Source organism: Amblyomma americanum, chromosome 6 (genome assembly GCF_052857255.1).
Source record: "Amblyomma americanum isolate KBUSLIRL-KWMA chromosome 6, ASM5285725v1, whole genome shotgun sequence".
NCBI classification, from domain to species: domain Eukaryota; kingdom Metazoa; phylum Arthropoda; class Arachnida; order Ixodida; family Ixodidae; genus Amblyomma; species Amblyomma americanum.
In genome coordinates, this window is record NC_135502.1 from 72602053 (window position 1) to 72626988 (window position 24936).

The 24936-nt window shown below is 49.9% G+C and overlaps 1 protein-coding gene across 1 annotated transcript in view; it reads right to left on the bottom strand.

The window, feature by feature from the left end:
- The window catches only part of LOC144093690 (nephrin-like), a 327305-nt gene that overhangs the window by 34940 nt on the left and 267429 nt on the right, over positions 1-24936 (bottom strand). The window contains 6 exon segments of the mRNA XM_077627281.1: positions 1605-1816; positions 2876-3172; positions 9668-9835; positions 12299-12451; positions 15280-15337; positions 15757-15878. Of these exon segments, the coding sequence (XP_077483407.1) occupies positions 1605-1816; positions 2876-3172; positions 9668-9835; positions 12299-12451; positions 15280-15337; positions 15757-15878 (1010 nt within the window).

Consider the following 24936-nt stretch of genomic DNA (forward strand, 5'->3'; position numbering starts at 1 on the left):
AGAAAGAAAGAAAGAAGAAAGAAAGAAAGAAAGAAAGAAAGAAAGAAAGAAAGAAAGAAAGAAAGAAAGAAAGAAGAAAGAAAGAAAGAAAGAAAGAAAGAAAGAAAGAAAGAGGAAAGAAAGAAAAGGAAAGAGGCTCTCGGAGGAGCTCCTCGACGCGGGTGAAATCAGCTGCAAGATGCGAAAAGAGGGGCACCGCTGCAGGGTCGGTCCCTATCACCGGGCCCTATCTCGGGCCTGGGGAGCGGCACGAAAGGATAGCCCCGGGGCATCCTTTCGCTTGTCTGCGGGACGAAGAAGGACTGAGAGTGTCTGTCGCAGAGGGAGCGACAGTCGCCGCTTTCAAGCGAAAGTTGAGAGACGAGAAGAAGGCTTTGAAAAAAATGTGGAGCGAGGACTGTCACGCGGAACAAAGCGAGAATTTTCGCTTCCTCGGGTGATTTATTTGCTGCCATGACACTCTTGTTGCGTCCCCCCCTTCCTCTCCTCTCTCCTTTCCCCCTCCGCCTCACTCTCTGGCATGGGACGTATCAGAGGTGGCTTCTACTACCGGTGTCTGTCTTTGCCTTCCAGCGGAAGGCGAGGTACAACGCACTTAGTCTGGGAGCAGACTTCAAGGAACGGTTTTCAGCCCAACCGGAGATGCTCCTCTGATTGGGGCTGTGTTTGTTGCTCGGCGCCTTCTCGCAGAATTCGAAGAAAGCTTTTTCGCTTTTTCGCGACGAGTGCATCAACGAGGCTTAGCAGAAAGAACGCATCAAGACGAGGAAACCCAGGAAAGGAGCTACATCTCGCGAACACTTACGGACTGGAATTTTCAATGTACTGCTGCTGCTGCTCCAAAGAAGAAAAAAAAATGGACGATTTCGCATGGTTAGGCCAAATGCGAGTTAGGTACGCTAGCGCGTCGGTTTCGGTTGGAGCTCGGTATTTCAAGGTCAAGCAGGTTTTATACTAAGAGCAGCGAAATCGGCGATTGGGGTTATGTGTGCTAGCGCACTAAAACTGGAGGGGCACGTAAGCTCCATAAGGATATCACGTGATCGCTTTAATTAGTTACTGCCCATATATGCGGAATTGGTCAGTCTCTACTTTATTCATGGATCGCTTGGAGTCCCCATGCCACTGCTGGCACAGAAGTGCGGTGGTTAAGCGACGCGCCACTGCCTTGCGATAGCAGGCGCTACCATCAGTGTGGCTTGTGAGAACCAGGCTGCTCTTCTCGCGCACAACCCGCGTCGCCAGACAGTGGTGAAATCAGTGAGCGGGGGGGGGGGGGGGGGGGGGGAGTCTTATTGATAGCGCACTAAACAGTTCACGGAGACGCCTAATTGCCTTATGTATTGGCAATGCAACGGCGTTAGAAGCTGTTAATGCCTTACCGGAAGTGACGTTACTTCTGTTCTAGTGACGTCACTTTACTCCAACCAATGATAATTATCCGCTTTGGTGGCGTCACTGCAATCCAGCCAATGGGCGAACTTTATGGCCAATATGACCAATGACGCATTTTTTTTTCCTGTTGAGGCTTTTAATGCAATCGCATTGATAATGAACAAATGAGGGGCGTGTAGTTATCTACTCTGGAAAAGAAGACTGCTCACCTGTCCCGTGATATTGACGGTGATATTCGAGGTGGTGACCCATCCGCCCTTGGGATCAGGGGTGTAGGTGGAGACGGAGTCGAAGGGCCGGCCGTCCACTACCCACGAAACCTCGGCCCGAGGGTTGCTGCGCTCCGTGGAACAGCGCATGGTGACCTGGTCGCCGGCCTTGGCTTCTTTCGGGCCGCGCACCTTCACCTTGGAGGGGGCAACTGCGTTCACGCGAGAAGCCGCGGGCACTGTGTTACACTGCTTGCTCCTGACCATCGTGAACAGGCACGGCCAATAACGCCTGTGACCGAATTTATAATTTCACTTTCTGCTGCTGGTTTGTTGTCCTAGCGGCCAACGGCATCCCAGAAGAAGCAGATCTAGCCGCAATTTATGCGCTAGGCATGTTAAGCCCTACTGCTGCTCGTTTAAAAGAATAATCTTCGAATATTCTTGACAAAGGCTACGACTACCTCGTAGTCAGTATTAAGCACAGTGCTGCATTTTCCCGAAAAGCATGTAGCCGATCTAAGGCTGACCGGGCTCACTCAGCGGTTTCGTAAAGAAATACGTTCTCAGCCTGCATAACCACAATCGTCGCCCATTTTTGTAGTGGAAGCCATTTAAAGACGCAAACTGAATGGTGGTCCTTGATATGAAGAGCCTCTATAGTCTAGGTTACAGTGGCCTTGCAGCTTTTTACAAAGTGTTGTGTCAAGACCGGCTTCAAGGCTAATATTACAGACTCTTTGTTAGAACGAGGGCGGGGAGATGGTTCTTGCTAATGACTTGCAAGCTGAAAATAATAAGGGAAAGCCACAGGCTGCTTGCCAACGTTTCGACAAGAAGACTTGTCGAAACGCTTGCCGCCCAGACTTGTTGCCCACACCAAGACAAGTCCTCTTTTCGAAACGTTGGAAAACACCCTGAGACTTTCTTCTCGCTTGTTCACTTTGTGGTTAAAATTGAAGCGGTAACCCTTCAACGAGCTACGGTAGTAATAACTAACTAAAAACGTCTGTGGCTCTTCGTTGTATTCGTTTGTAGCGTAACAACTGTAGTTGCGTACGTATACAGAAGCGGCGTTTACATGAATGCGACAGAAGTCGACTCCGTCCCCTTTTTGGAGGAAAGAGCAGGTGGTTTTGAGAAAGAAGAGCGTGTCTCGTCCTCTACACTTTGCCTCGACGTTTTTGTACTTTCTCTCAAAAAGGGGACTAGAGTCGACTTCTGTCGCATTCATGTAAACGCGGCTATAGGAGGGGGGGAAGAGCACTCACACTGCACGGTAAGGCGCACCGATGCCGTCTTGGGCTCGGGCGCCACCACATTGGTGGCGGCGCACTGGTAGACGGCGTTGTTGTCCGACGAGTTGGCCACGAAGGTGAGCGTGTTGACCGACTGGCGACCACTGGTCGTGTACGAGCTGTCCACCACGCGGCGTTCCTGGTTGCGGTACCAGACGAGCTGCGCCAGCGGATTGCCGCCGCGAGAGATGCAGCGAAGCGTCGTCGTGTCGCCCATGCGGATTGTCTCGCTCTCCGTGTAGCCGTGGATCTCGGGAGGGCCGGGGGCGACTGCAGCGAGGAACAGACGCGTAGAACCAACTTTAACACTTACGGCTCCTGGCTCGGTATTTTGAAGCGATAAGCTTCACTAGGATAGGTAAAGCAGTCGTTCAAACTGAAGGCACCGCGCACGAAGGACGGCACTAAGAGACAAACACACCGCCGCCTTCAGTTCAAACCATGTACCGACTAGCCCAGACAAACACCTTAAAGCAGTCGTCGCGTAGGCCGGAGAATGACCTTGAACGACCTTCAGCCCAACCACGTAAGGCGTTTATGACCATATGTAGTACAGTTATGGTGTCAAACCCTTGACCCCTGACCTTGACCCATGACCTTTAGTTGACCTTTGACATTGGGTGACCTTTGACCTTAAGAACATCCGATGGGGTGATGTGAAGCCACGTGATGACATCCAATGGGGGTGTCATAAGACCATGTGATACCACGTCATAGCCACGTGGTTGTGTGGGTGAAACAACGGCTGTCGCGAGCGTGTAGCGGAGCTGTCGTGGACGAGCCTCAGACGCTTAGCAGGCGTCCTTGCTTTTCGCTGAATTCCGGGGTTAGCCAAGGTAGGCCACTGCCAATTTTAAGAGCGTTAGCTCTTACTCATCACGTTTCGAGATTTCGTGGTGTCTGCTACCGCCCTTGATCACAGCGCCATCTGTGGCAGCTACTACTCATCACGTTTCGAGATTTCGTGAGGTCTCCTACCACCCTGAGATCTAAGCGCCAGCTGTGGCTGCAACTAGAAAACAGCGCATCTAGCATTGAGACTTGTAGCGCCATCCACAATAGCATTGTAGAAACAACCAGCTGCCGCGTGCCAATGATGACGTCACGGTTCATTATAGTGGATAGAGGTGGAACTATGTGAGTATGACATCACGGGACGAAATGGAGGCATAGTTTCGATTTCTCGAATCCAACATGGCGGCCATTAAAATTTCCTGTGCCCCCCACCCTCCCCGCTAGGCGGCGTGCGTGCACGCGTAGCCGAGCATGGCGGAAATCCACCCCGTTTCAAAGGGTATTACATTCCGTTTCTCGACACGAGCGGCGCGTTCTTCTTCGCTTCTTCATCTAGTAAACCAAACAGCTAACGCTCGCTACTTCAACGTCTTCCAGATGGTGGCGGCGTTTTTTTTTTTTTTGGCGGCAAGATTCCTTCCTTGGTCTCGTACCTGCTCTCATGAAACCTTGCTTCGAAATTCGGCCATCACCATTCGTAATCGCTTTTTCCGGAGGTATGAGACGGGCAGCTGCTGCTTTTGTTATAAGATTCGGCGCGTGAACCCTCGACTCTTAAAAAAGTACCTCTTGGCGCTAAGATATGAAAGCGCGCGTGCACTTTCGTGCGTTCAGAGCAAAAGCATAGAGAACCGCTCTTGAAATCACAGCTCTTCTTCACTCTAACGACCTCACAAGGGATGGTAGAGGGTAGTTATGCGAGGATTTTTTATTTTTGTTTTCTTCATAAATGTGCAGCCGTAGCAAAATAATGATGTGGTCTGACTGGCCGTTATCGTTACTGCTTCTTGAACGGCGCTACAAAACATTATGCCGCAGTTCTTTTTTTTTTCATACGGTTTATTACTGACACGTGTAGGAGCAGCTTGTCAGAACAAAGACCATCGTCTCTCGTCCTTCATGTATCACCCTGGCACAGCTTCGCACAACAACTTGCTGTCGCAACAGTTTTTCACGTCACGTGTGATGGGCTGCCGCTCGCAAAGTGCAATTCCTTGGCGCAGTGTGAAGTCAATGACAAAATCATAATAAATATTAATAACAAAAAGAACAAAACAGTTATTGAACTGGTACGTTTGTTGCTTGTAATTTGTGTTAGTGGTGATAAGTAACCAGATCTGCACCTGCATACTTCCGTCGCCAACTCTTTTAGAGTTGATAAGGCCGCTTCCCCAGCGGCCGTTTTGCTCGCCTGTTAATTGCTGCGGGTCTTTTTAGTTTATGGCGCAATCGATGCACCGCGGTCGCTGGTGGCTTTCGACGCCGCGCTGTGTGGCCAACACTTGGCCGTCTTCGAAGGGAGCTGATAAGTTTTTTGTCGGAGGAACTCATTTTCTTGGGAGAGGAAGAGTTCCTCCGGCAGTGGACGTGCCCATTCATTTCTGTTATCAACGATCGTCTTGTTCTGGTCTTTGGACCAAACTGGCGCTAAGGTCTTTTTTTTTTTTGTTCCGTGTCAGATTATTGCTGTTTCACTCTTCTGTGAATAGGTATGCTATCCCGTCTTAAATCGCTCACAAGCAATTCCTGTTAGTTTCTCAAAGCTGCTTATGGTACCTCTTTAATTGGCTCGCCTTACGTGCTTAGCTTCATGTCTACTTGTGAATGTCAATGTATCCGGTAACCTTGGCATGTGTATATATGTAAATAAAATTTTTTCCAATCACATGAGGTGGAGAAATCAGCATGCGATAAATAATTACCTAACGATTGTGCAGTCTAAAGATATTCTGAGCTTACCAAGTTATTGAGGAAAACGACTAATTTTGTAGCCGCCTTCCTCAGTAACGCTTCTTACCGTGAGGATGTATGAAATAACTGAAATAAATAAAGAAGGACAAAGCAGTAGTCATACTCAGCGGCCAGAAAAACTGATGTATTTATCTGAGATCATGTTTTATGTTATTGAAATCCCCGCGTAACCACCGTACTGCACAGGATGCACGTTTTCGCCATCTTTTGATCATGCTCTCTTCTGCCAGCATAAGCGCAACTGGAGATTGATAGATCCTCTTAAGCGGTCCTTTGTGACATGTAAATCTCACAAAGTAAGATTCAAATACATATGACTAATCGGTATCGCTCATTGTCTGTTCTTGTCGGTGCAGGCTTCCGTCACAACTGCACTAATGCATCTACGCACGCTAACGCCTAGCACACCATAGCGAGTACCCTCTTCCGCCCCCCCCCCCCCCCGCCTTCCCTCTCTCTCTCACCGGCGTCTTCACAACTACTTCATTCCAAAAAAGAAGCCCCATCGTCCACCGGCATCATGACGAGCCAGCCGGCGCCTCATCGCCAATCCGGGCCGTTCCCGCAGCCTCTTTCATTGTCCTGGCTGCCACACATGTAGCAATGACGATGGTCCTCATCCTTTTCACGGCGGAAGAGAGCAGCATCCTCGGAGGCAGCGTGGCCAGGGCGGCGCTACTCAGTGGGAGCCAGAAATCGGCTCGGCTTCCCAAAGCTGATGCGGCCGCTGCGGTGGCGGCCTTCTATCGGGCGCAATCTTCCTCTCTATCCCTCGCGCACAGCAGCAGTCCGGCCGGGACAGAGAAAGGGGAAAAGGTGGGGAGGATATGGGGAGAAGAAACTCCCGAAAGTGATCCGGTATCCAGGCCACAGATTCGACGAGGGACGGGGCCTCCTCGGAGGGACGACCCGTCGCGGAAAGAAAGGGGGAAATGCAGGCAGGGGAAGGGGTAGGAAGGGTGGAGGGGCTAGGGGATAGGCGGTGGGTATATAGGGAGAAGACTGGACGTTCGGGAGTTCTTTCATCTCCGTGCCATCGCACGTATTGCTGCGCGTCTCTGCACACTGTTTTCTGCCGTCTTGGTATGAGCCCCGTTATTTTTCCTTCCTTGCCTTATTCCCTTTTTTTTCCCCTACTCCTCCCGGCTTTACTCTTTCCTCACGCGTCTTGCCTCCTGTCCGGCCATCTTTCGTGCTCCTGAAAAGCGATCCTTCATCGCTTTCCCTTCCGCCTGCTGCTTCTTCTTCTTCTTGGGAAGAGCTTCTCTCGTGCCTTGGTGGCGGCGGCAGAATGTAAGCAGATCACGTTTCATGGAATTCCGTTGGGTTGGCGGCGGTGCTGCGCGGTATGCCGTCTGCGCAGCGCGCAGCCCTGAAGTGAACGCCTTCTCTGCATTATATATGACTGTATATACGCCGGTACCGGCCGGGCTAACCTCGCTGGCCCTCTCTTATTCTTTTGCGTTTATCTGCGATTTCGAAGCTCACTTCGCCCTGAGCCCTTGACAAATAAGGAAAATGGCGAAACTGTCCTCTTTCCACTGATCGCTCACAGAGGGGGAAAAAAAAGAAGAGAAGAAAGATGAACCTTTCGAAATCGTTATTTGTCCGAAGACGTGGAGGTAGATAGGAAAAAAAATGCGACAGTATTATAAAGCCCTTTCAAGTTGGTGCGCGTTGAAGGATTGTTTCGCCTTGCTGTATGTGTAGGAGATAAGAGAGCGGGATATATTCGGGTAAAAGCTGCCTTATAGCGGTACTAGATATAACTTCGCAGTAATATATTTAAAAAAGCGGAAAGTAATGCGTTTTTTCGCGTGAGCTGTTGAGGCGCAAATCTGAACAACGGTAGTATATAGTAAAGGATGTTATATATGCCATAGAGCCATCGCAGTTTTCAGTTTTTCTTTATTGCTTCTTAACTTCATACCAACATAACACCTTGAGTCAGCAACAAATTCATTCAGCCGACTAGAATTCGCATCACTGCACCTCTGCTGCCTGATTGTTTCACTTGAATAGCAATGTACAGTGCTTACACAAATGCTCGAATTAACGTGACGATTCAAGAAGGACAACATTCAACGTTATTTCCGCGTGTACATCGGTAAAATTTCGTTGTCATATTTAAGCTCCTCTCTGTTCCAAACAAATGTCACAACATTACCATCGTGTTTACTCGAGGTAGTCTAATTGTAAAATAAATATTCCTTGTGTGTGTGTGTGTGTGTGTGTGTGTGCGTGTGTGTGTGTGTGTGCGTGTGTGTGTGTGTGTGTGTGCGTGCGTGTGTGTGTGCGCGCGCGCGCGCGTGTGCGTGTGCGTGCGCGTGCGCGTGTGTGCGTGTGTGTGTGTGTGTGTGTGTGTGTGTGTGTGTGTGTGTGTGTGTGTGTGTGTGTGTGTGTGTGTGTGTGTATGTGTGTGTGTGTGTGTGTGTGTGTGTGTGTGTGTGTGTGTGTGTGTGTGTGTGTGTGTGTGTGTGTGTGTGTGTGTGTGTGTGTGTGTGTGTGTGTGTGTGTGTGTGTGTGTGTGTGTGTGTGTGTGTGTGTGTGTGTGTGTGTGTGTGTGTGTGTGTGTGTGTGTGTGTGTGTGTGTGTGTGTGTGTGTGTGTGTGTGTGTGCTCCTGACGGAATTCCAGTTCGTTCAGGACCGCCGCTCCTACCAGAGCTCATGGGCCGCGGTAACAACGACCCACCATTCCAACTTAGCTCACCTAACCGCAATTCCAGCCAACTTCGAGAGTAGACCCTTGTTCGTATGGCCTCTTCCGTATCGTTTCCGGTGACTGGAATCGCTGGCGCGTCGTGTTCTGGCGCGACGACTGGATGTATAGCGAGTACTAGTGAGCTGACGCAGGTAAAGCACCGGGCTGACCGGGAAAACAACGCCGAGGCCGGAAGGCAGGCTGGCGGCGCGAATGTAGGCCGCAGTGCGGGAGACCGCCAAGCCGCGCATTTGCAAATTAAATTTCGGGCCTGAACGCGGGTGGGTCGCGCGCCCCCGCTGGCGCCGGTCGTGGGAAGGGGAGAGCCTCTTCCAATTTTCCTCGGGGCGTAATTTATGCGATTAAAGTCTGAATCTCAGACGCCGCCTCCGCGACCATCGCGGTTGGCCGCCGATGGGCGCACTTCACAGCTCTGGTCGCTGCTCGCGCCCTGAAGCCGCTGCCTCGTCTCGTCCGTCGCGTTCGCTGTGACGTCGCTTAGCTTCGTCGGTGGCAAGGAGCCCAAAGTTTGCTTCGCAAGAAGCGTCAGTACCACACGTCGTGCGCACAAACTTCTAAACTCCGAGAATTGTGAAACTATTCTGGTATCGTTTAAACATTGTGGTAACATCTGTAGTTGCGGAGTCAAGTTTGAACTTTGAAATGACGGTTTCGCTGTCACGTGAGGCACTCGCGTCGTGGTAATCAGTCGTGAAAGAACGGTGATTAATGCTACGCCCTCTTCAAGGCGAGACCTTACGAAGAAGGCGGGCTGTAAAGAGGGACTTAACGCTGGCAAGGTAATCTCAAAAGAATACGTGCACGGTCTCAGAAGCCAATAACTGGCGCTATAGCAACGCGAAAAACTGTTCTTGGCGTTTATTTTTTCTTCCGCGTTTTTTCTTGCCTGCATTTGCAGGTTTCTGAGACGACGTTGACATATGACGTCCGAGCTCGAGCACAGGGCTTGAGGCTCGCGATGCGTCGCCTACTGTGGTCGAATTTGACGGTCAAAGTGGCCTGCCGTACTTAAGCTCACGCGTATTGAGAACTTACCATATTGCGGTTTCGCTCTCCTATCTGACCGGATTCGAATGGGGCTGCAACGCGCATCCTTGTTTACAAAACGGATGCCGGGCTGGTCAATTGATTTACAGCAACAGTATCACGCTGACGTTGGCTCTCCATTGCAGGAGAATCTCTGCACCGAGAGATGGGTTGCACTCGGGGCAAAAGTGGGGCGCAGCAGTGTAGTTGGCTGCCTCCTCCTACGCGGCTATTTCGTGCGCACACTCACAGAGCACGTCCAGCTTGACGGAGGTGGAGAGCGGCGACTGCAGCGCCGGGTGCACCGCCTCGCAGGAGTACGTGACGCCATTGTCGTCTGGCTGCGGGGTCAGCGTCAGGCTGCTGATGGCGTTCTGGCGGCCACCCTCACTCTCCTCCACGCTGTAGTGCACGTTGTCTGTGGTGAGAGAGAGAGAGAGGAGGAATGACGCAAACACACGGCTTCAGAACGTACAGTCGGAGTATTCAACTCGCTCAGAGAAAACCAATAACCGACAACAGCCGGCGGCGGCTTAACTCAGTAAGACTGGCAGCCCCCAAATTTGCTATAGTCGGATACAACTCAAGAACGAAGCAGTGAATGCCCCTCGAAAGAGACCATCCAGCCAATGGCATCGACCGGTTGTTGTGACGTCGTGGTTGTCAGTTTAAACCGTGATTAATCCCCTTGCACCAGAAAGGGGACTACGCACAACGTCATGACAGCCGGTCGGCGCCATTGTCTTGGGGGTCTCCTTTGAGGTGCATTCGCCGCTTTGTTCTTGAGTTGTATGCGGCTTTTGTCATGATTTCATTTCAGTTATTCGACATCATTAGAGAGCTCAGGAACACAGATCAAAAGCTGAAGAATACACGGCTTTACGGGGTCTGTGCCCTTATAACAAATCATATGTGCATACACATATATAAAAGTGTAGTTGGAGAAAAGAAAACTTATTTAACAATTCCCCAGAGTGGCGCTAGCCACCGCCGCGATTCAACAGGATGCCATTAAAATCCATCCATACATCGACAGGATTCATGAACCCGCGTGGTTTGTCGCCGCATCCCGGGCGCATTAAAAGAAGCATGTCATGTGCGTTGTCTCATAACCTGTTGACACTGCATTTGGAAACCGCGGACGCGATGGGGCCGACGGATTGTGCACTTGGCTAGCGAGCGCTTCAGAACAGCAGGCCTGTAGAGGCGTCGCCTCGCACTCATAGCTTACCTTCGCGCAGCTCAAAACTGGTTCCACCAGCGCTTTTTAACATTGATCGATTTTTGTTAATGATTGCCCGCTGTGTAATAATCTAGAGAAACAGCCCAAGGAATGCGGAAGGCGATGAGAGACACCGATACACACCTGTGCGTACGCAAAGCTTCAGTTCGAGTCTTCTGGCCTAACAGTTTCCCCTCGTCCACCTTGTAAAGCTTAACATTGAAAATACGTTACACTTATGACGAATACTCGGTTCTTCGGCACACGTTCTTCTTGAATGATGCCGATATTAGTACGCGCGCAACCCCCAACTAAATGGCGGGATGAATAGAAACTTGAGGCAACTAAACTTGAGAAACAAAACTGCACGGAGAACGCTGATCCTGCAAAAAAAAAAAAAAGATCGCAGCCTTGACCTGGATAATGTATCTCGACGTAGAAGCAATCTCGAACGCGGCTTCTATATTTTTCGCTCTCGACCTTTTGGTTTCGTTTTCTTTTTGTCTCGTTGTAAACGTGGTAAGCAGAAACAAAACGTAAACATTCGTTTCTCGTTGACTGTGACAAGCCCTGGCAGGCCGAGCGTGGCGTCGAACCTAACGACCCCGCCCTGCTGAAGGCGCAATTAAGTCGGAGCAAACGAGAATCCTTTAGGTGCCGTATTTGTTGCCCGCGCGGCCTGGCTTGAGCAGCAGCTAATTAGCATTCCCCGTTTGTTTAACTTTTAATCCGGACGAGTCCAATTACCCCCGCTAGCTCTTGTACAGTGGTTTCGTGTTTCACTCTGCCGCCGCTACAAAAGGATGGCTCCTCTTGCAAGAGCTTCTCTCTTTTTCTCCCTCTTTAAGCGCTCGAAGGCCGCTAACTTGGAGAAGGCGGCGCAAAAGAGTTTTGGCAGACCGACGCCCTTGTACAGGCGATGCACGCGGTACGCACTCGACGATGTGTGCGAGCGCGAATGAGCGCGCCTATAGTTGTTGCTCAGTCTGTGTTTACCGCGCACCGTGCCGGTGCTGAATTCACGATTCGCTAAAACTCGCTATCGTGACAAGACACTGAGGCAGGTAGTTGCCAGTGCCGTTATTCGACGCCCGCAAAACTGTGTCGCCTACTTGGGCACCGGGTGAGCGAGAGTACGATAACACAGTTGGCCTGTAGCTCTGTCGCTGGTCAAGCTTAATAAGCTTTTGATTTTGAAACCATCAACCGTTAGCTTAGTAAGCAAACGGTTGATGGTTAACCGGCGCGTAACATATCGTCTGAAGAATTACTGTGATTGGTTAGTGAACAGGCAACCGTCAAACACAGACCAACTTTACCTATCGGGAAGAACGAACACCTTTTATAGCATTGCCTCTGCAAAAATTGAATAGGAGATGGAGTGCACACAGAACCGCGGCACATGACTGAGCGCAAAGGAAGCGCAAAAGATAAAAGGGGAGGGGCACAAATAGAGTAGCGTATGTTTCTTTATTTTCCTTCGACTGGTTATTTTTCTCGTAAGAGGAGCAGTATTCTGTTGCTCTCAGGATTCCCCCCCTACCCCCCCTACCCCCCCCCCCCCCCCACACACACACACGCACACGCACGCGCACACGCACGCACACACGCACACGCACGCACACACACCGTTCTTGGCCGCCTATTGCGTGTACGTACCGGGTCGAAGCTCGACGTTCTCCCGGTACCACTTGAGCTGCGCCGCGGGCTTGGCCTGGGAAACGACGCAGGTGAGCCTGACAGACTCCGACTGCCGCACTTCCACGCTGCTGCCATTCGGGTGGTTGGTGATGGTCACCGAAGCAGGGGGCACTGCGCACGGAACGGGCAAGAATCACAGGCCGGCTGATCCATCTCTGCGCACCCCATGCGCTCCAAAGGTGGGAGCCTCGCTTTTACCGATCGCAACGTGAATGCGGGGAACCGTCAAAGAGCTGGTCTCGGAGATGAGAGATTTCGCAAACAATTCTCATAGCCGACGCATATTTGTTTGCTTGCGTATCCATCGGAACGTTGTTCTACGTATGGAAAGACTGAAGCTGACTAGCGGTCTTATTTCGCAACGATAGTGCTCTTGAGTTATTCTTTTGCCGCGTTTCATTCGGTGGTTGCAAGTTGCTACGTCAGGGCGGTTGGTTATCAAGACAGGTAATAGCTGTGATTTAAAACTGGTGTCTAACGGTCAGCAAACACGCAAAAGAAAAAAAAATGAAACGCGAAAGGAATTGCTAAGAAGTATGGTCGCTTGTAAATGTCTGGCTTGGTGAGAAAATGAACGGAGTGAATGAATAAATGCACCAGAAAAAGCATGTCTATGTATTCTCATTGCACTTCGGTGCAAACCACAGTAAGAGCAGTACCTATAATTTAGTACGTTGAAAAAGTTTGTTATCAAGAGCCCCCTGAAGATAAAAGAAAGGAAAAGAAAGGTGATGAAAACAGCTCTACAGGATCAATTGCGCAAGGTCCTACTAGTCAGGCTGCCGCTTGTATAGTGTGCTCGCTCGTTAAACACGAGGGGTCGGTGCTTATGAATCTGCCGCGGAGTTGAACGATAAGTGCCCAGCATCGTTTTCTTGCCATCAGAATTTGTAATTGATTTGGCAGAGAATTACCCATACTCTCACTCTTAACGAAGCTTCGCATCCTTAGCAAGGAGAATAAGCATTTTCTCTCAGAAAAAAAAAATCACATGGACACCTCATTCTATTACGCGTTTGCAATGTGATGACTTCAGCAACTGTTAAATCCTTTACAGGAAGTGACGCCAGTTCCCTCGGGCCATTGGGAATGCCCCGTCTGGTGACGTCATTTCCATCCAGCCAGTGGGAATGCTCCGGTCTGGTGACGTCACTTTCCTTCAGCCAATGGGCGAATCTTATGACAGGCGACGCATTTTGGCCCCATAGGGCTTCTAATACTTTCTCGTTAACAAATCTTACGAATGGTACAGTAAGGCATAGTGCTGACTAAATAAGTTTTTTTTTAATATCCACACAAGCAAGGACAAAGACGCAAGCAAAAAAAAGGGGGGTTGATTCCTCGAGAGTAGCATATTTCAGTTTTGGCTGGAATCCGAGAACAGGCTTCACGGCGTGAACACCGATTAAATAGAAAAAAAAACCTGAGAAACGCAGATTTTGTATACAGCAGTTCTTGAGTTCTCGCTTACTCACTCTACGTAACGATTTTAATTTGAACTGTCAGTGTGTTGTTTTCTTTTTTTTTAGGCCGGACGGAAAAGTTCAATACCTCCAATACTTCTTGAATAGTTCTAAAGTTTAAGAATCAAAAATAGAAAAGGGAGGAAATAACCCGTCTCCCCTTTTGAGGAGACGAGATCACCTCAGTCAAAGCCGCCCGGCGATGCTAGCTGGCGTTGAAAGCGAGCAACGACGCCGCCACAAGTGCGATAGAGCTCTGCTTTTCGCCGAGGGCAGAGAAACGCTTGGATGGCAAGAAACGTAAAGTCGGTTAGGGTCGTGCCCGCTTCGATGACAACCAACAGCAAGAAGCAAGGAAGAAGTAAAAAAAAAGAGCGCGAACAAGGAAGAAGACAGGAAATAAAAAAAAACAACCCCCCCCCCCCCCTATTTTTTTCCCCGGCTTAAAAGTTGAAGAATCTTGGGGATCGGCGGATGACTGGCGTAATGCGGCTTGACAGAAGATGATGAATCGTCTCCGCGGCGCGCTCCTACGTTGCAGGATCGCCGGGAGAACGTTGGGAAGAGAAAGAGAGAGTCAGAGGGAGAAAAGGAGGGACGAGGATTTTTGCGGGCTTTCGCAGCACCGTTGCAGGCTCCGCTCTGGGCTGGGCTATAGGTTGGGCTTCCACGGGCTAAAGGATAGAGCGCCCCGATGTGCTGGCGCCTTCTCTGCGCCGTATACCCGTTCCCTACCTATTTATTACCATTTTTTTTCTTTTGCGACCGCTCTCTCTCCTACTTCCTTCTTTTCTTCTCTTTCCCGCCTTTCGGGGCCTATTCTTTCTCCCCTGATGACCAGGGTAGGCGGAGCGACTCGGTGCGTTACGGGTCGCGGTCGTCCGTAGCTGCGCGTCGACGCTGCTAGGGTGCGCGGACGTTCCCAGGCACAGGCAGCCACGTATACATATACGTCCTGCCGTTATGACAGGCCGTTGGAGACGCCGTCTCTGTCCAAAAGAGATGGACGGATGGGGAGCGCGAAGAAGCGCACACTATCTCTCTCTCTCTCTCTCTCTTCCCCCTCGCTTCTCCATTCTTCCCTTCTTCATCGCCACTCTCACGCGCCCGTCCCCAAAGTTGTCATTTCTCTGCCCTCTTTGGCGGCCGCCGCCGTCGCCGGCCTTTGTGTCGTTTTGTTCCGTTTCGCCTTTTGGATTTATCGCTGGACGTTGCTCAACGGCGAGGAGCGAATGAAGTGCTGCTCCTCCCGAGGCGATAAAGAAACTAGAGACGGCGTATTCATTTATACCCGATGTTCTGGCCTTACATCACGCCGCAAGGACGCTGCAAGCGTGCTCCTGTCGCGTATATAGCGTTTATCGTTGGTTCGTTTTGGTTGGGGACCGCACTTTTTTTTTCGGCTGCAGGTAGCTTTGAAGCATGAGCTTAGCTGTAAGGAGAGGGCGCGAAAGTCCAGTAATCAATTGCACTTACGCAACACAGTGACGTGAGCGTCCGCCCGGATGGCCTTGTGGTCTGAGGTGGGGCCAACCTGAAGAGAAAAAAAAGCAATGAGAAAGTGCGCCTGGAGTGAGAACACAACCAAGGCTATCAGTAAAAGCTTAGTGACAAATTTGACTTGTGTGTTTAGAGAGTGTGCTGTGGCTTGATAAAGCTTACTGCTGTTTTTTAGAGGGATCTTTAATGAAATCTACACTTCTTAGTGGCATAAACAAAGCGTGGCAATTCGTCACTATTCAGTTCTCATGCTATAGTTACGTTCCCGCAAAGGAGACAAAATTGAGCCATCGGACTCAAAACGAGACCGATATAGAACACGGCTTTGGTTTAAACTGTTGACTTTAGACATTAAAATAGCGTTCTACACATGAGATCCTACATTACGCCATCCCGCCAGTTTTTCTTGTTTGACAAAAAGCCAGGAGAACTCAGGAATCTTATCTTGCTCACTTGGCACTGGTACTCGGCGTCGTCTTCCAGAGTGGCGTTGTCTATCCTCAAGTTGTGAACGCCCTGGGAGGGTTCGCCGGTCATGGTGTACCGGGGGTAGCCGGGTATGCTCCTGGTGAAACCTGCAAAACGCAGCGCAACACGACATGGTCAGGGGCCGAAAATAATAAAACGAGCAAAGAGGCACGACCTAGATATCTCTGCAGTTCTCTCACTCTACGATGTCACTCCTCAGTTCACAGCAAAAGAACACACAGACCGGATCAGATACGTCATGGATACTTTAGCTTAAAGCTACCGCAGCGCTAAAAGATCGCTGCGTTGTCGAACCGTGCGTGCCATCCTTCCCAAGTGCTCGCTTTCAGCTATGCGTCGTTCTCAATCTCTACCGCCTCTTTTTCATTGCTCGCGAAACTAAAAAACGAAATAAATGAACTCTGCCTGAAATCTGATGTCAGTACCTGAGCTCATAAAAACCAAAACACCAACGATGAAATGGTTGCTTTGACGGAGACAAGCTCACCTGTCAGAACGTCAAGCGGCTCACTGAGGTAGTTCGGTTCTTTCCTGGCAATTCTGCACTTCGCTTTTGCTTCCTTTTTTTTTTACGTGCACGGATCCCACGCACCGGCGGATAAAAACGATGGACGAGAATCTTAACCGAGGCAGCGAGAAAATGTGTTCTTAAAGCCGCCGAGTACCTGAGACGGAGCGTTTGAAGTTTTCAGCGCCCAACGTTGTGAAAACATGGAGCGAGATTTGAGTGCAAGAAGCTCGGACATCGAATGGTTGTGAATGAACAGCATTGCCCTTGCTTAGCGGTGCCCCATACATCAAAAAGTAAGCACCCATTCCTGTCCTTTCAAGGCGCAAAGAGAGACACGCTTCAAAATTAACTTGTTGTCAACCTCCTTACAGCCTTCAAATCGCAGGGCATAGAGTAGCTTAATCGTCATGATTAGTTTATTAACACAGGGTCTCGTAACCTGTGCGGTTTGTAGTTAACAGGTACTTTTGAAATTCACAGGGTGCTCTCTTCAGCAGATGCGCTCATTGCCGCGTTGAGAGGTGATGACGGAAATCTATGTAATTCTATTGTGAACATGTAAAACGCTCACTTAAAAAAAGTGGTAAGATTTTAAAATAGTTAAACCGAGTAGACGTGCGAAAGCATGTGTTTAGCCTGGTTGACTCATCGCTTTGCTTTGCACGGTCGTCGGCACGTGTAGCGACGATATTAGTTAGATAGTAGTGTTAGTTGATGAAGACGGCAATGTGCAATGCACGAAAGTGTGTGGCAGCACAGGACTCTCTTGCAGTGGCCAGCGAAACTAATCTGTTCGCGCCGCCTCGGGTTGGAAACCTAGTCGCGGCAACATTTATTTTATTTATTTATTAATGGTTTGGCCAAGGTCACCATCAAGGTCAAGCTTCACACAAACTCGGTGAGCCGGTTAGACGTCGTGAAGTAGCGCTTTCGCACTAAAATTCGTCGACTTGCATATCATGCTAACCGGCACAAATAAAAGCCAGGAGGAGGCTATTCACGTAACACATACCGGTATTCCGGTAATAATTTTTGTTATTGATTTCTTCTTTTTAAACTAGGGACTCGCATAGTCATCCACGTACTTCGCCCTTTCGCATGTCTCCGTCCTCGACTGGAATCCTCGTCAATGCAGTAGGAGCACCGCCTTTCCTCTACGTTTCCTCGTAACGCTTATATCCGTGACAAACAGCTATTTCTCCTGTTTATACTATATGTGCCGCCTAAATCGCGAGTCGCGAACACGCGCAGCGTTTGTTTATTTGCATGCGCGTGATTGTGTTTGCGAGAACCTGCGTACTTTGTTATCGCTTACGGAGTCTCGGCGCCTCTTCTTATGACGCGCGCGAGCGCCTCAAAATAGCCTCGCCCACTGCAGTTTCCATTAGACTGGGAGCTGGGGCCGTAACGACCCAATATATAACAGCGCCGTAAACGATACCGCGGAGAACAAAAGAAGAGGGCGAAAAAAACTGGCACTTAACCCTCTTAAGGCTATCCTCCTCTCTCTCTCTCTCTCTCTCTCTCTCTCTCTCTCTCTCTCCACTCCTACCATCATCACGCGCCTGCTTTATGGGGAGAAGAGTGAAATAGAAATTCCGAAGGAAAAAGAAATTGGTTTCCAAAGAAGATGCCTCGTCGTTGTCTTTCGATTCACGACCACCGATCATGCCGGGGCGCATTTAAGTCGCCGAGGCGATGCGCTGAGTGTGAAGGGCCAGGACAGAATAAATGGGGCCGCATCAGGGAGATTGAATTAAGCCCAAGAAGCGCATGAAGGACTTAATTTTACAGGAAACCGCAAAGAGGGGACGACGGCGCCCGTGAAGGATGGGTCTCGCTAGCACTTTTGCGAGCTGGTGGGGAATGGATAAGGGAAAGAAAAGGGAGAAACGTATTCAGAGCGAGAAACTGGTTAAAACGAAGAATCTTTTCTTTTTCTTCGCATCACTTGCGTATAGAACTAAGGGGTTGGAATATACGAGCAATGTAGGGCCACTGAGAGACGTACAGCTTTTGCCAAAAGTAACCACGATGCGTGGTTTGCTTCTCATTCGAATAGTAGAACCCTTACGGCTTCCTTAAAGATTACACAGTTCTCGGAAAGTAAGGACAAGGGTTCTCGTTACCATACAGATATTTAGAGCTTGAGGACTGGCATAATAGCTTCAATATACGACTGAGAAGCAAACCGTCTAGTCTGGTTACTTTAGACAAAGACTGTACGGTTCTTTTCCCTGCAAGCCGACGCAACTTCAGACATGACATCTTTGCAGTTAAGAGATCTTGTATATCACATATGTACACACGATTCTTAGAGTACGGGTGGGTGGTGTGAGACCTGGCAACTGCAAAAAAAAAGCAGATATACTTCAACATATACGGAAGCGTGCAGCTAGATTTGCGACGGGCAACTTTCATTTCACGAGGCGGTCATCAGATACTATTGTGAAACGTTTCGCGTGGCCCTTGCTACCTGTGGGGCGTAAGTACTTACTACTGTCATTATTTTGTGATGTTCTAAAGAAGACTGGAATGAATAGCAAATTTTACTAAAAGAAGCCCGCTTACCTGTCCACCCGCGTGGACAACGCTATAAAAATGCGAGATTATAATTTACTCCGGCACTATACACGACTAGAAATGTTTGCCAGATCTCTCACAGTGCCTGTTTCGTTCATTTTCACATTGCTGTATGACCACATTTGTGAACCTTGGCATCGGTGAATTGTTGCGTTGTTTGCTTCCCAGCTCCGTTGTGAGTACGTTTTGTATATTTCACCGAATGCTTACTGTACATCGCATCACGTTGCACACTTTTCCCCTTACACTAATGTCCAGAAGGGCGCTGTAGGAGCCTTTATAAACAAAATAATCCCGCAATGCATGGCCTGTTTGACTTAATGTTTACAATAATTTGCTGTAGAAGGGACGAAAACCGCCCTTCTGAGAATATTTGTTTAAAAATATCAAAATCAAGCGTCCCCTGAGCGCAGCCCACTAGGCGTAAGGAGTTGATTAAAAGAACGTCTTGATGGGCAAGTTGGTAACTGTACATCTTTGGTTACAGGCGCAAAAACAGACGCGCCTGTAACCAAAGATGTAAAGAGTTGAGAACAGTTATTATAATATCTAAGTGAAGACTAAGCACAGCCAGGTGCATTGAACCTAAAGTTGCATTTGACATTTCAGCAAGTTAGTATTACGTGCTCCAGTGCATTCGTGCTAAATGATACTTTTCTCCTTTGAGGTGTGCCAGTGAAAGAAAAATACTGCCAGGGACATAAGGAAGCTGGGGAACAGGCTTCTCAGCCTGAATTCGTCGCCAGCACGAAATTGTTTTCTTTGCACTCGCCACCACGCGCAGAAACGTCTTCCGCTAGGAAATCGCGAAATAAAAAAAGAACAGAAAAAAATTCACACCAAATGTCTGAATAAGTTTACAGAGTGCCGAACTGAGCCAGCAATTCAATACGTAAGACGATTCAGAACGCGCGAATGCGCAGGCCAACGGCAACGCGAAGCCGTAAAGGTGGAGGTGGGGGGAGGGGGGGGGGGGGGGAGGAAACGGAAGGGAGCATCTAATACTGGATGCAGTGCTGGAGGAAGTAGAAACATAGCGAAAATTTATTCATTCCAAGCGGGAACTTCCGCGAGACCTAAAAGTAGCCAGTCGCGCTGCGGTGGAGAAAAAGAAAAAAAAAAGAAGGTAATACGAAAGCTAATAAGAAAAAAAAAAAGTCTAAATGCGGAAAACGAAGATCGACGCGGGGGAAGCAAAACAAATTCGAGCTTTGAAGCTGTGAGCGGCGGCCACCGCTGCCGCGTTGAGGAGCTCGTAAATCGAAAGCATAATTTTGCTCCCGGGGATTGAGCCGGCGCAAGCCTCGACCGACACTGCAAACGCGAGAGCCCGCGCGCGCGGGAAGCTAGGTTAGGCTTTGCCGCAGGACACCGCTGCGCTGCGGTTGGCGCGCGAATGACGGCGCCGCTGCTGCTACAGCGTAGTATAGGGCGACAATAACGGAAGGTTTTGTTTCCCCCATATCTTCCCTCTCCTTCTTTCCCTCTATTTCTTTTCGTAGTCATTTAGTCCCCGCTTGCTTCTTCTTTTTTTTTCTTCGGCATTTCCTCTTTTAGTACGCCTGTGTTGGGGACACGTATGTAAAATTTTGCGCTTTGTTTTTAGCATTTCTCCGCCTTTGCGAGGCGTTGTTACTGAGGCACGCGCCGGGGTTTTATTGCGTGTTCGGTTTCGTCAATATCCGGTGCCGTGTTCAGTTCCGGCAGGGGCGCTTTGTGAATGTGTCCCCCCTCGTATGCGCAGACACGGCGCGTGTTCAGATCGAGAGACAGAAAGCGACAGATAAGAGGGGAGTGGCTGAGCAGGAAAAAGAGGAGGGGAGTGGCGAAAGAGGTGAAACGAGCGGCGAATGGGGGCTGGCTTGGCGCGGAAACGCAAACAACCCGTCGGACGCAATGAAAGGAAGACAGAAAAAAAATAAAAGCGCCAAAATAAGAGGGACGATAGAAAAGCGCAGTTTATGCCGAACGAGACTGCAGGCACGAAACTGCCTTTGGCACAGAAACGAAGTCCCCTCGTGTCGCAATTTAAAGTGTAAAGTGTTTTGTTACTGGTGCTCTCTCGATAGCCCTTGTTTTTCGCGAATTGGGGAACAAAGGAGAAGACAACTTCCTGTTTTTTTTTTATTTTATCTTCCGCGCACCTCGCATTCTCCAAGCCTCGTCTATTTATTAAACCGGGGAGGAAGCATCGCGATAGCGCGAGCTTGCATACAACGCGTGGTAATATTTATCTCCCAGTACCGCTAACGGGGAATGGGAATACTGCTTCTTGTAACGCACGCTGGATGTCTAGCAGGATTTCTATTGATATCAGTCTTCCTTCTTAGACACTTCTGTTGAAAAGAAGGCCAAGAGACATGCTGGCTATATTGTTAACATGCAATTGAAAGCACTGCAATCATCTTCCGGGCTACATTGTTATGTTTCGTTATTGTCCTTTCTTACACAGCACGACGTCATTATTTTTCCCATTATAAATCTCTTTACTATTTCATTTTTCTAACGCGACCGATGGGACTTGCGTCGTCCAGTAAAACCCAGTCGCGTCCCTAAGTTTGCTAAACCTAGTTCCAATCACCGTGATCACAGTCACAACCTAGTGATTTTTCTCAGAAGGAATACGAAAGCGGTTGAACGAAGGTTGTTGCTGCAAACAAACAATAAACAAAAGTACGAAACTCAACGTTACGTCACCACAGGTAACTTGCGTTCTAGATTAAATTTTATTTCTGGCACTGGCGCTGCAAACACGATCCTTAAGCTTCTTGTAGAGGGCGCATCGTTCTCTGCATAGTCTTTACAGCGCGCGAGAGGCTGCCGGAAAAAGCGTCTCCCTGCAAGGCAAAGAACATCCGCGCAGCCGCTCTCCGTTCCATTTGTTCCGCACTGCTTTGCTTGTCTGTGTTCGTGTCGAAAAGAGAGATGCTCGAGATTAAACAGAGGGAGAGTTAAGAGAGGGAATGCAAAGAGCTTCCATTTAAGGGCAAGAAGACGGGCAAAACAGCGCGGGCACCGTCTTGTAGAGAAAAGAGCAGCTGGTCCGAGATTCGCTCGGCGCCTCTCTGTCTTTCTCCAGCGAGGCATGCGTAGGCCATGTCGGCACAGCACAAGCAAGCAGGAGCACCACGCTCATGTTTGTCTAATGCGTTCTGCAGTGGAGTGAGCGTCTCGTGTTGCCGTCGGGTCAAGTGCTGCGCAAACAGAAGGGTCCGCCCGTGTCCTGTCTTCGCGGGCCCATCGCCGCCGTTGCTTCCTTGCCTGGCTCTGCTTGGCTGGCTGGGCGTTGCTGCTTCTTCCTCAGCCACTGCTGCTGCTGCTTCTGTCGCCGCGGCCGAGCTTTCTCGCCAGCTGTCGCTGCGCCTCTCTTTTCCCGGCGAACGACGGGCGGGGAAACCTCCGTTCCTTCCTTCGTAGACGACCGTCGTCGCAGCGGCCGCCGCCGAACACAAGGCACACACGCGCGGCGAAGGGAACGGGTGAAGAAAAGCGGCCCCCGGGCGAGCAGGGCGGGAGGCCGGGCTGGCGCTCCTATTTCGCTGTCCCCAGATGCGATGTTGGGCCGCGCGCGGCCGCCTCCGACGGGAATATGAGATGCCGGGTCGTCGGGCCCGACATCGACACGAACCGAGCGGAATGATTATTGTTTCCTTGGCAGCCTTCGCCGCGTGACTGTAAGGCCCTGGGGAACCGGTGGTTTTTCGCTCTGTGTAGGCCCGGCGATTCGGGTTCTCTTCTTTTTTTTCTTTTATACGCCCCCTCTTTGTCTCCTTATCCGGACTACTTTTGTTCATCCGTACTGCGGACGTGCTAATGGGCTTGCGGTGTCGCCGAGTAGAAACGTATGCCAGGGGAAACTGCCGCATCGAACCGTATGTTTTGTGCGTGTGTTAGTGTGCGGGGGCGTCCGTGTCTGCGGAGCCTGGATGGCGACTCAGGCGGCGCCTTAAGGTGAAGAACAAAGGATGAACGTGACGCCGCAAAACTACGCTTTTATGCGGAACGCGAGAAAGGGCGCCGACATGTCTATTGGTTTGTCACAAGGTGCTTTCTCGTTTCTGGCTCGCTTGAGTGGCACACAAAAAGCTCTGCGTGTCTTCTCCGCAGCTACCCCGCGTCAGATAGTTTAGATCTCCGGATTCAATACCACGCCTAGTTTTTCCCAGTTTCTCGCCTAGTAAACTTATAGAGTGCAAACGCATATTTTTTTCTTCAACAACTTAGAATTCAATGAGTTCGGACATAGAGGTGACTAAATTTCGAAATACAAAGCACAAAAGGAGAATTTCAGCGGGAACCAAGACAAGGAAGATTTTTTAATTTCAGCACCTTTTCCTAGTTACAAGTTTCTGATTCCTTTATATCGCCTCTTAGAGTGAGGAAGTGCTAGCCTGCATTCAAAACGCCCGCCTTTTTCCGTGGAGCTGCAGTGTAAACATAAATCATGGCGTCTGCAGTGGAATACTGCAATGTACAATGTCGAAGAAACATGTAAAGTGTCCGCTTCCTGCAGTTTTTCAGGCCTCGCGCAAAGGTTTCGTCACAAAATATGCACACACGCAGCAATTCGTGCAGCGCCCAGAGAGCAGCGACCGCTGCACCAAAATAGAACACTATGATACCCCGCTGAACTTACCACGTCTACAACTAGTGCCATCTACGTCTCCTTCTGCTTTTACTCTTATCCATGCTTCAATGGAGATTTAAAGACAGACGCCTACGTTATCAGAGAGGTCGAGCACCTTCCAGTTCTGGTCCCCTGGCCATGCGAATTAGGAGGAGTATATATGATAGAAATGTTCCAGGTGCGCATGGTGAGATAAACTCTCCTGACGTCCGTTCCATCAAAGCCGATCACTACCGTTTTGAAAGGGCATTACAGAATACCGAGCACTCTGCTTCGAAGGTCCGTTCCGCTTAACGGGCACGTAGTGCGGTTGAGCGGCCTTGACATGCCGTGCGGGAATGGACCGTAGCGTGCTCGTTTTGATGAAGCTAAATGCGCAAAGCCCCGCCTTGGGCATAAGTTCTTCAGCTATGGGCACCGAACGTCAGGGTCTCGTGGAGACCGTTGCTAAGCCCAGCACGTGCGGCGCTACTGTTTTTCTGTGCCTGCTACTGACGCTGGCATAATCCGCTAGGATTACCGCCGGTCCGGAAGTATCGATCTGACGTGTCCTCCTGTACCGGTCAGCTGAGCCTTGGGGGCAAGCATAGGCCGACTAATTTCACTCAGGACCGGCCGTGAACGTTGGTTGTTTTGGGAGGCAGCTTAAGCGCTTGGTAATTGGGATCCAGGCTCGAGCTGCATTTCCCGGTATATCGTGACGTCGTTGCCTGGGGAAAGGGGCAACGTGTATACCTGTACCGCCTATTTCGGCTCGCGTTTCCCCTGGGGTCTGAGTGGAACGAGGCCTGGGTGGCGACCTGTAAACACGTCCTTGTGGGCGGCGCTAATTAGAGGAATCTTTGCCTGTTTGCTTTTCCCAGTCGTTCGGTTGCGATAGGCCTCACTGTTGGCTTTCAAGGACGCCCGCTGTGAGGCGCGGGTAGTGGAGGGAGGATTTACCGCACATGAAGCGCGCCGAGACGTTTGTTTATTGCATGTTCCTTGTTAGATGTATCTGACAGTGAGCTTTCAAAAGAAAAGCTACGGTCCAAACCGACGAGGTCTCAAGGATGCTTTGATGAAGGTACCACTGTTCGCGCTATACACTCTCAAAGGTTTCATTACGACTCCGACAGGAAGCCAGGGGGCGAAAGTACGGTGGGCTCAATAACGTAATGGGCAATATTTGATCACGACCGGAACGCATGGGGTAGCCGCTTTCCTCTCCCATTAGGCTGCTCGCATGACCTCAATAGGACTTTGCTCGAAAGCTGTAATCGGAGACGCCTCGCCTCCTACCTCACTCCGTATACTTTCCTGCCGAACAAAACACGGGTTTGGTTGCGATCTCTGGCCGCCTATAATAACGTGCCGGCCTAACGTTAGGTGTCCGCTGTTGTGAATCACTGCCAAAATAAACTGCCACCTTGAGAGTGTGTGT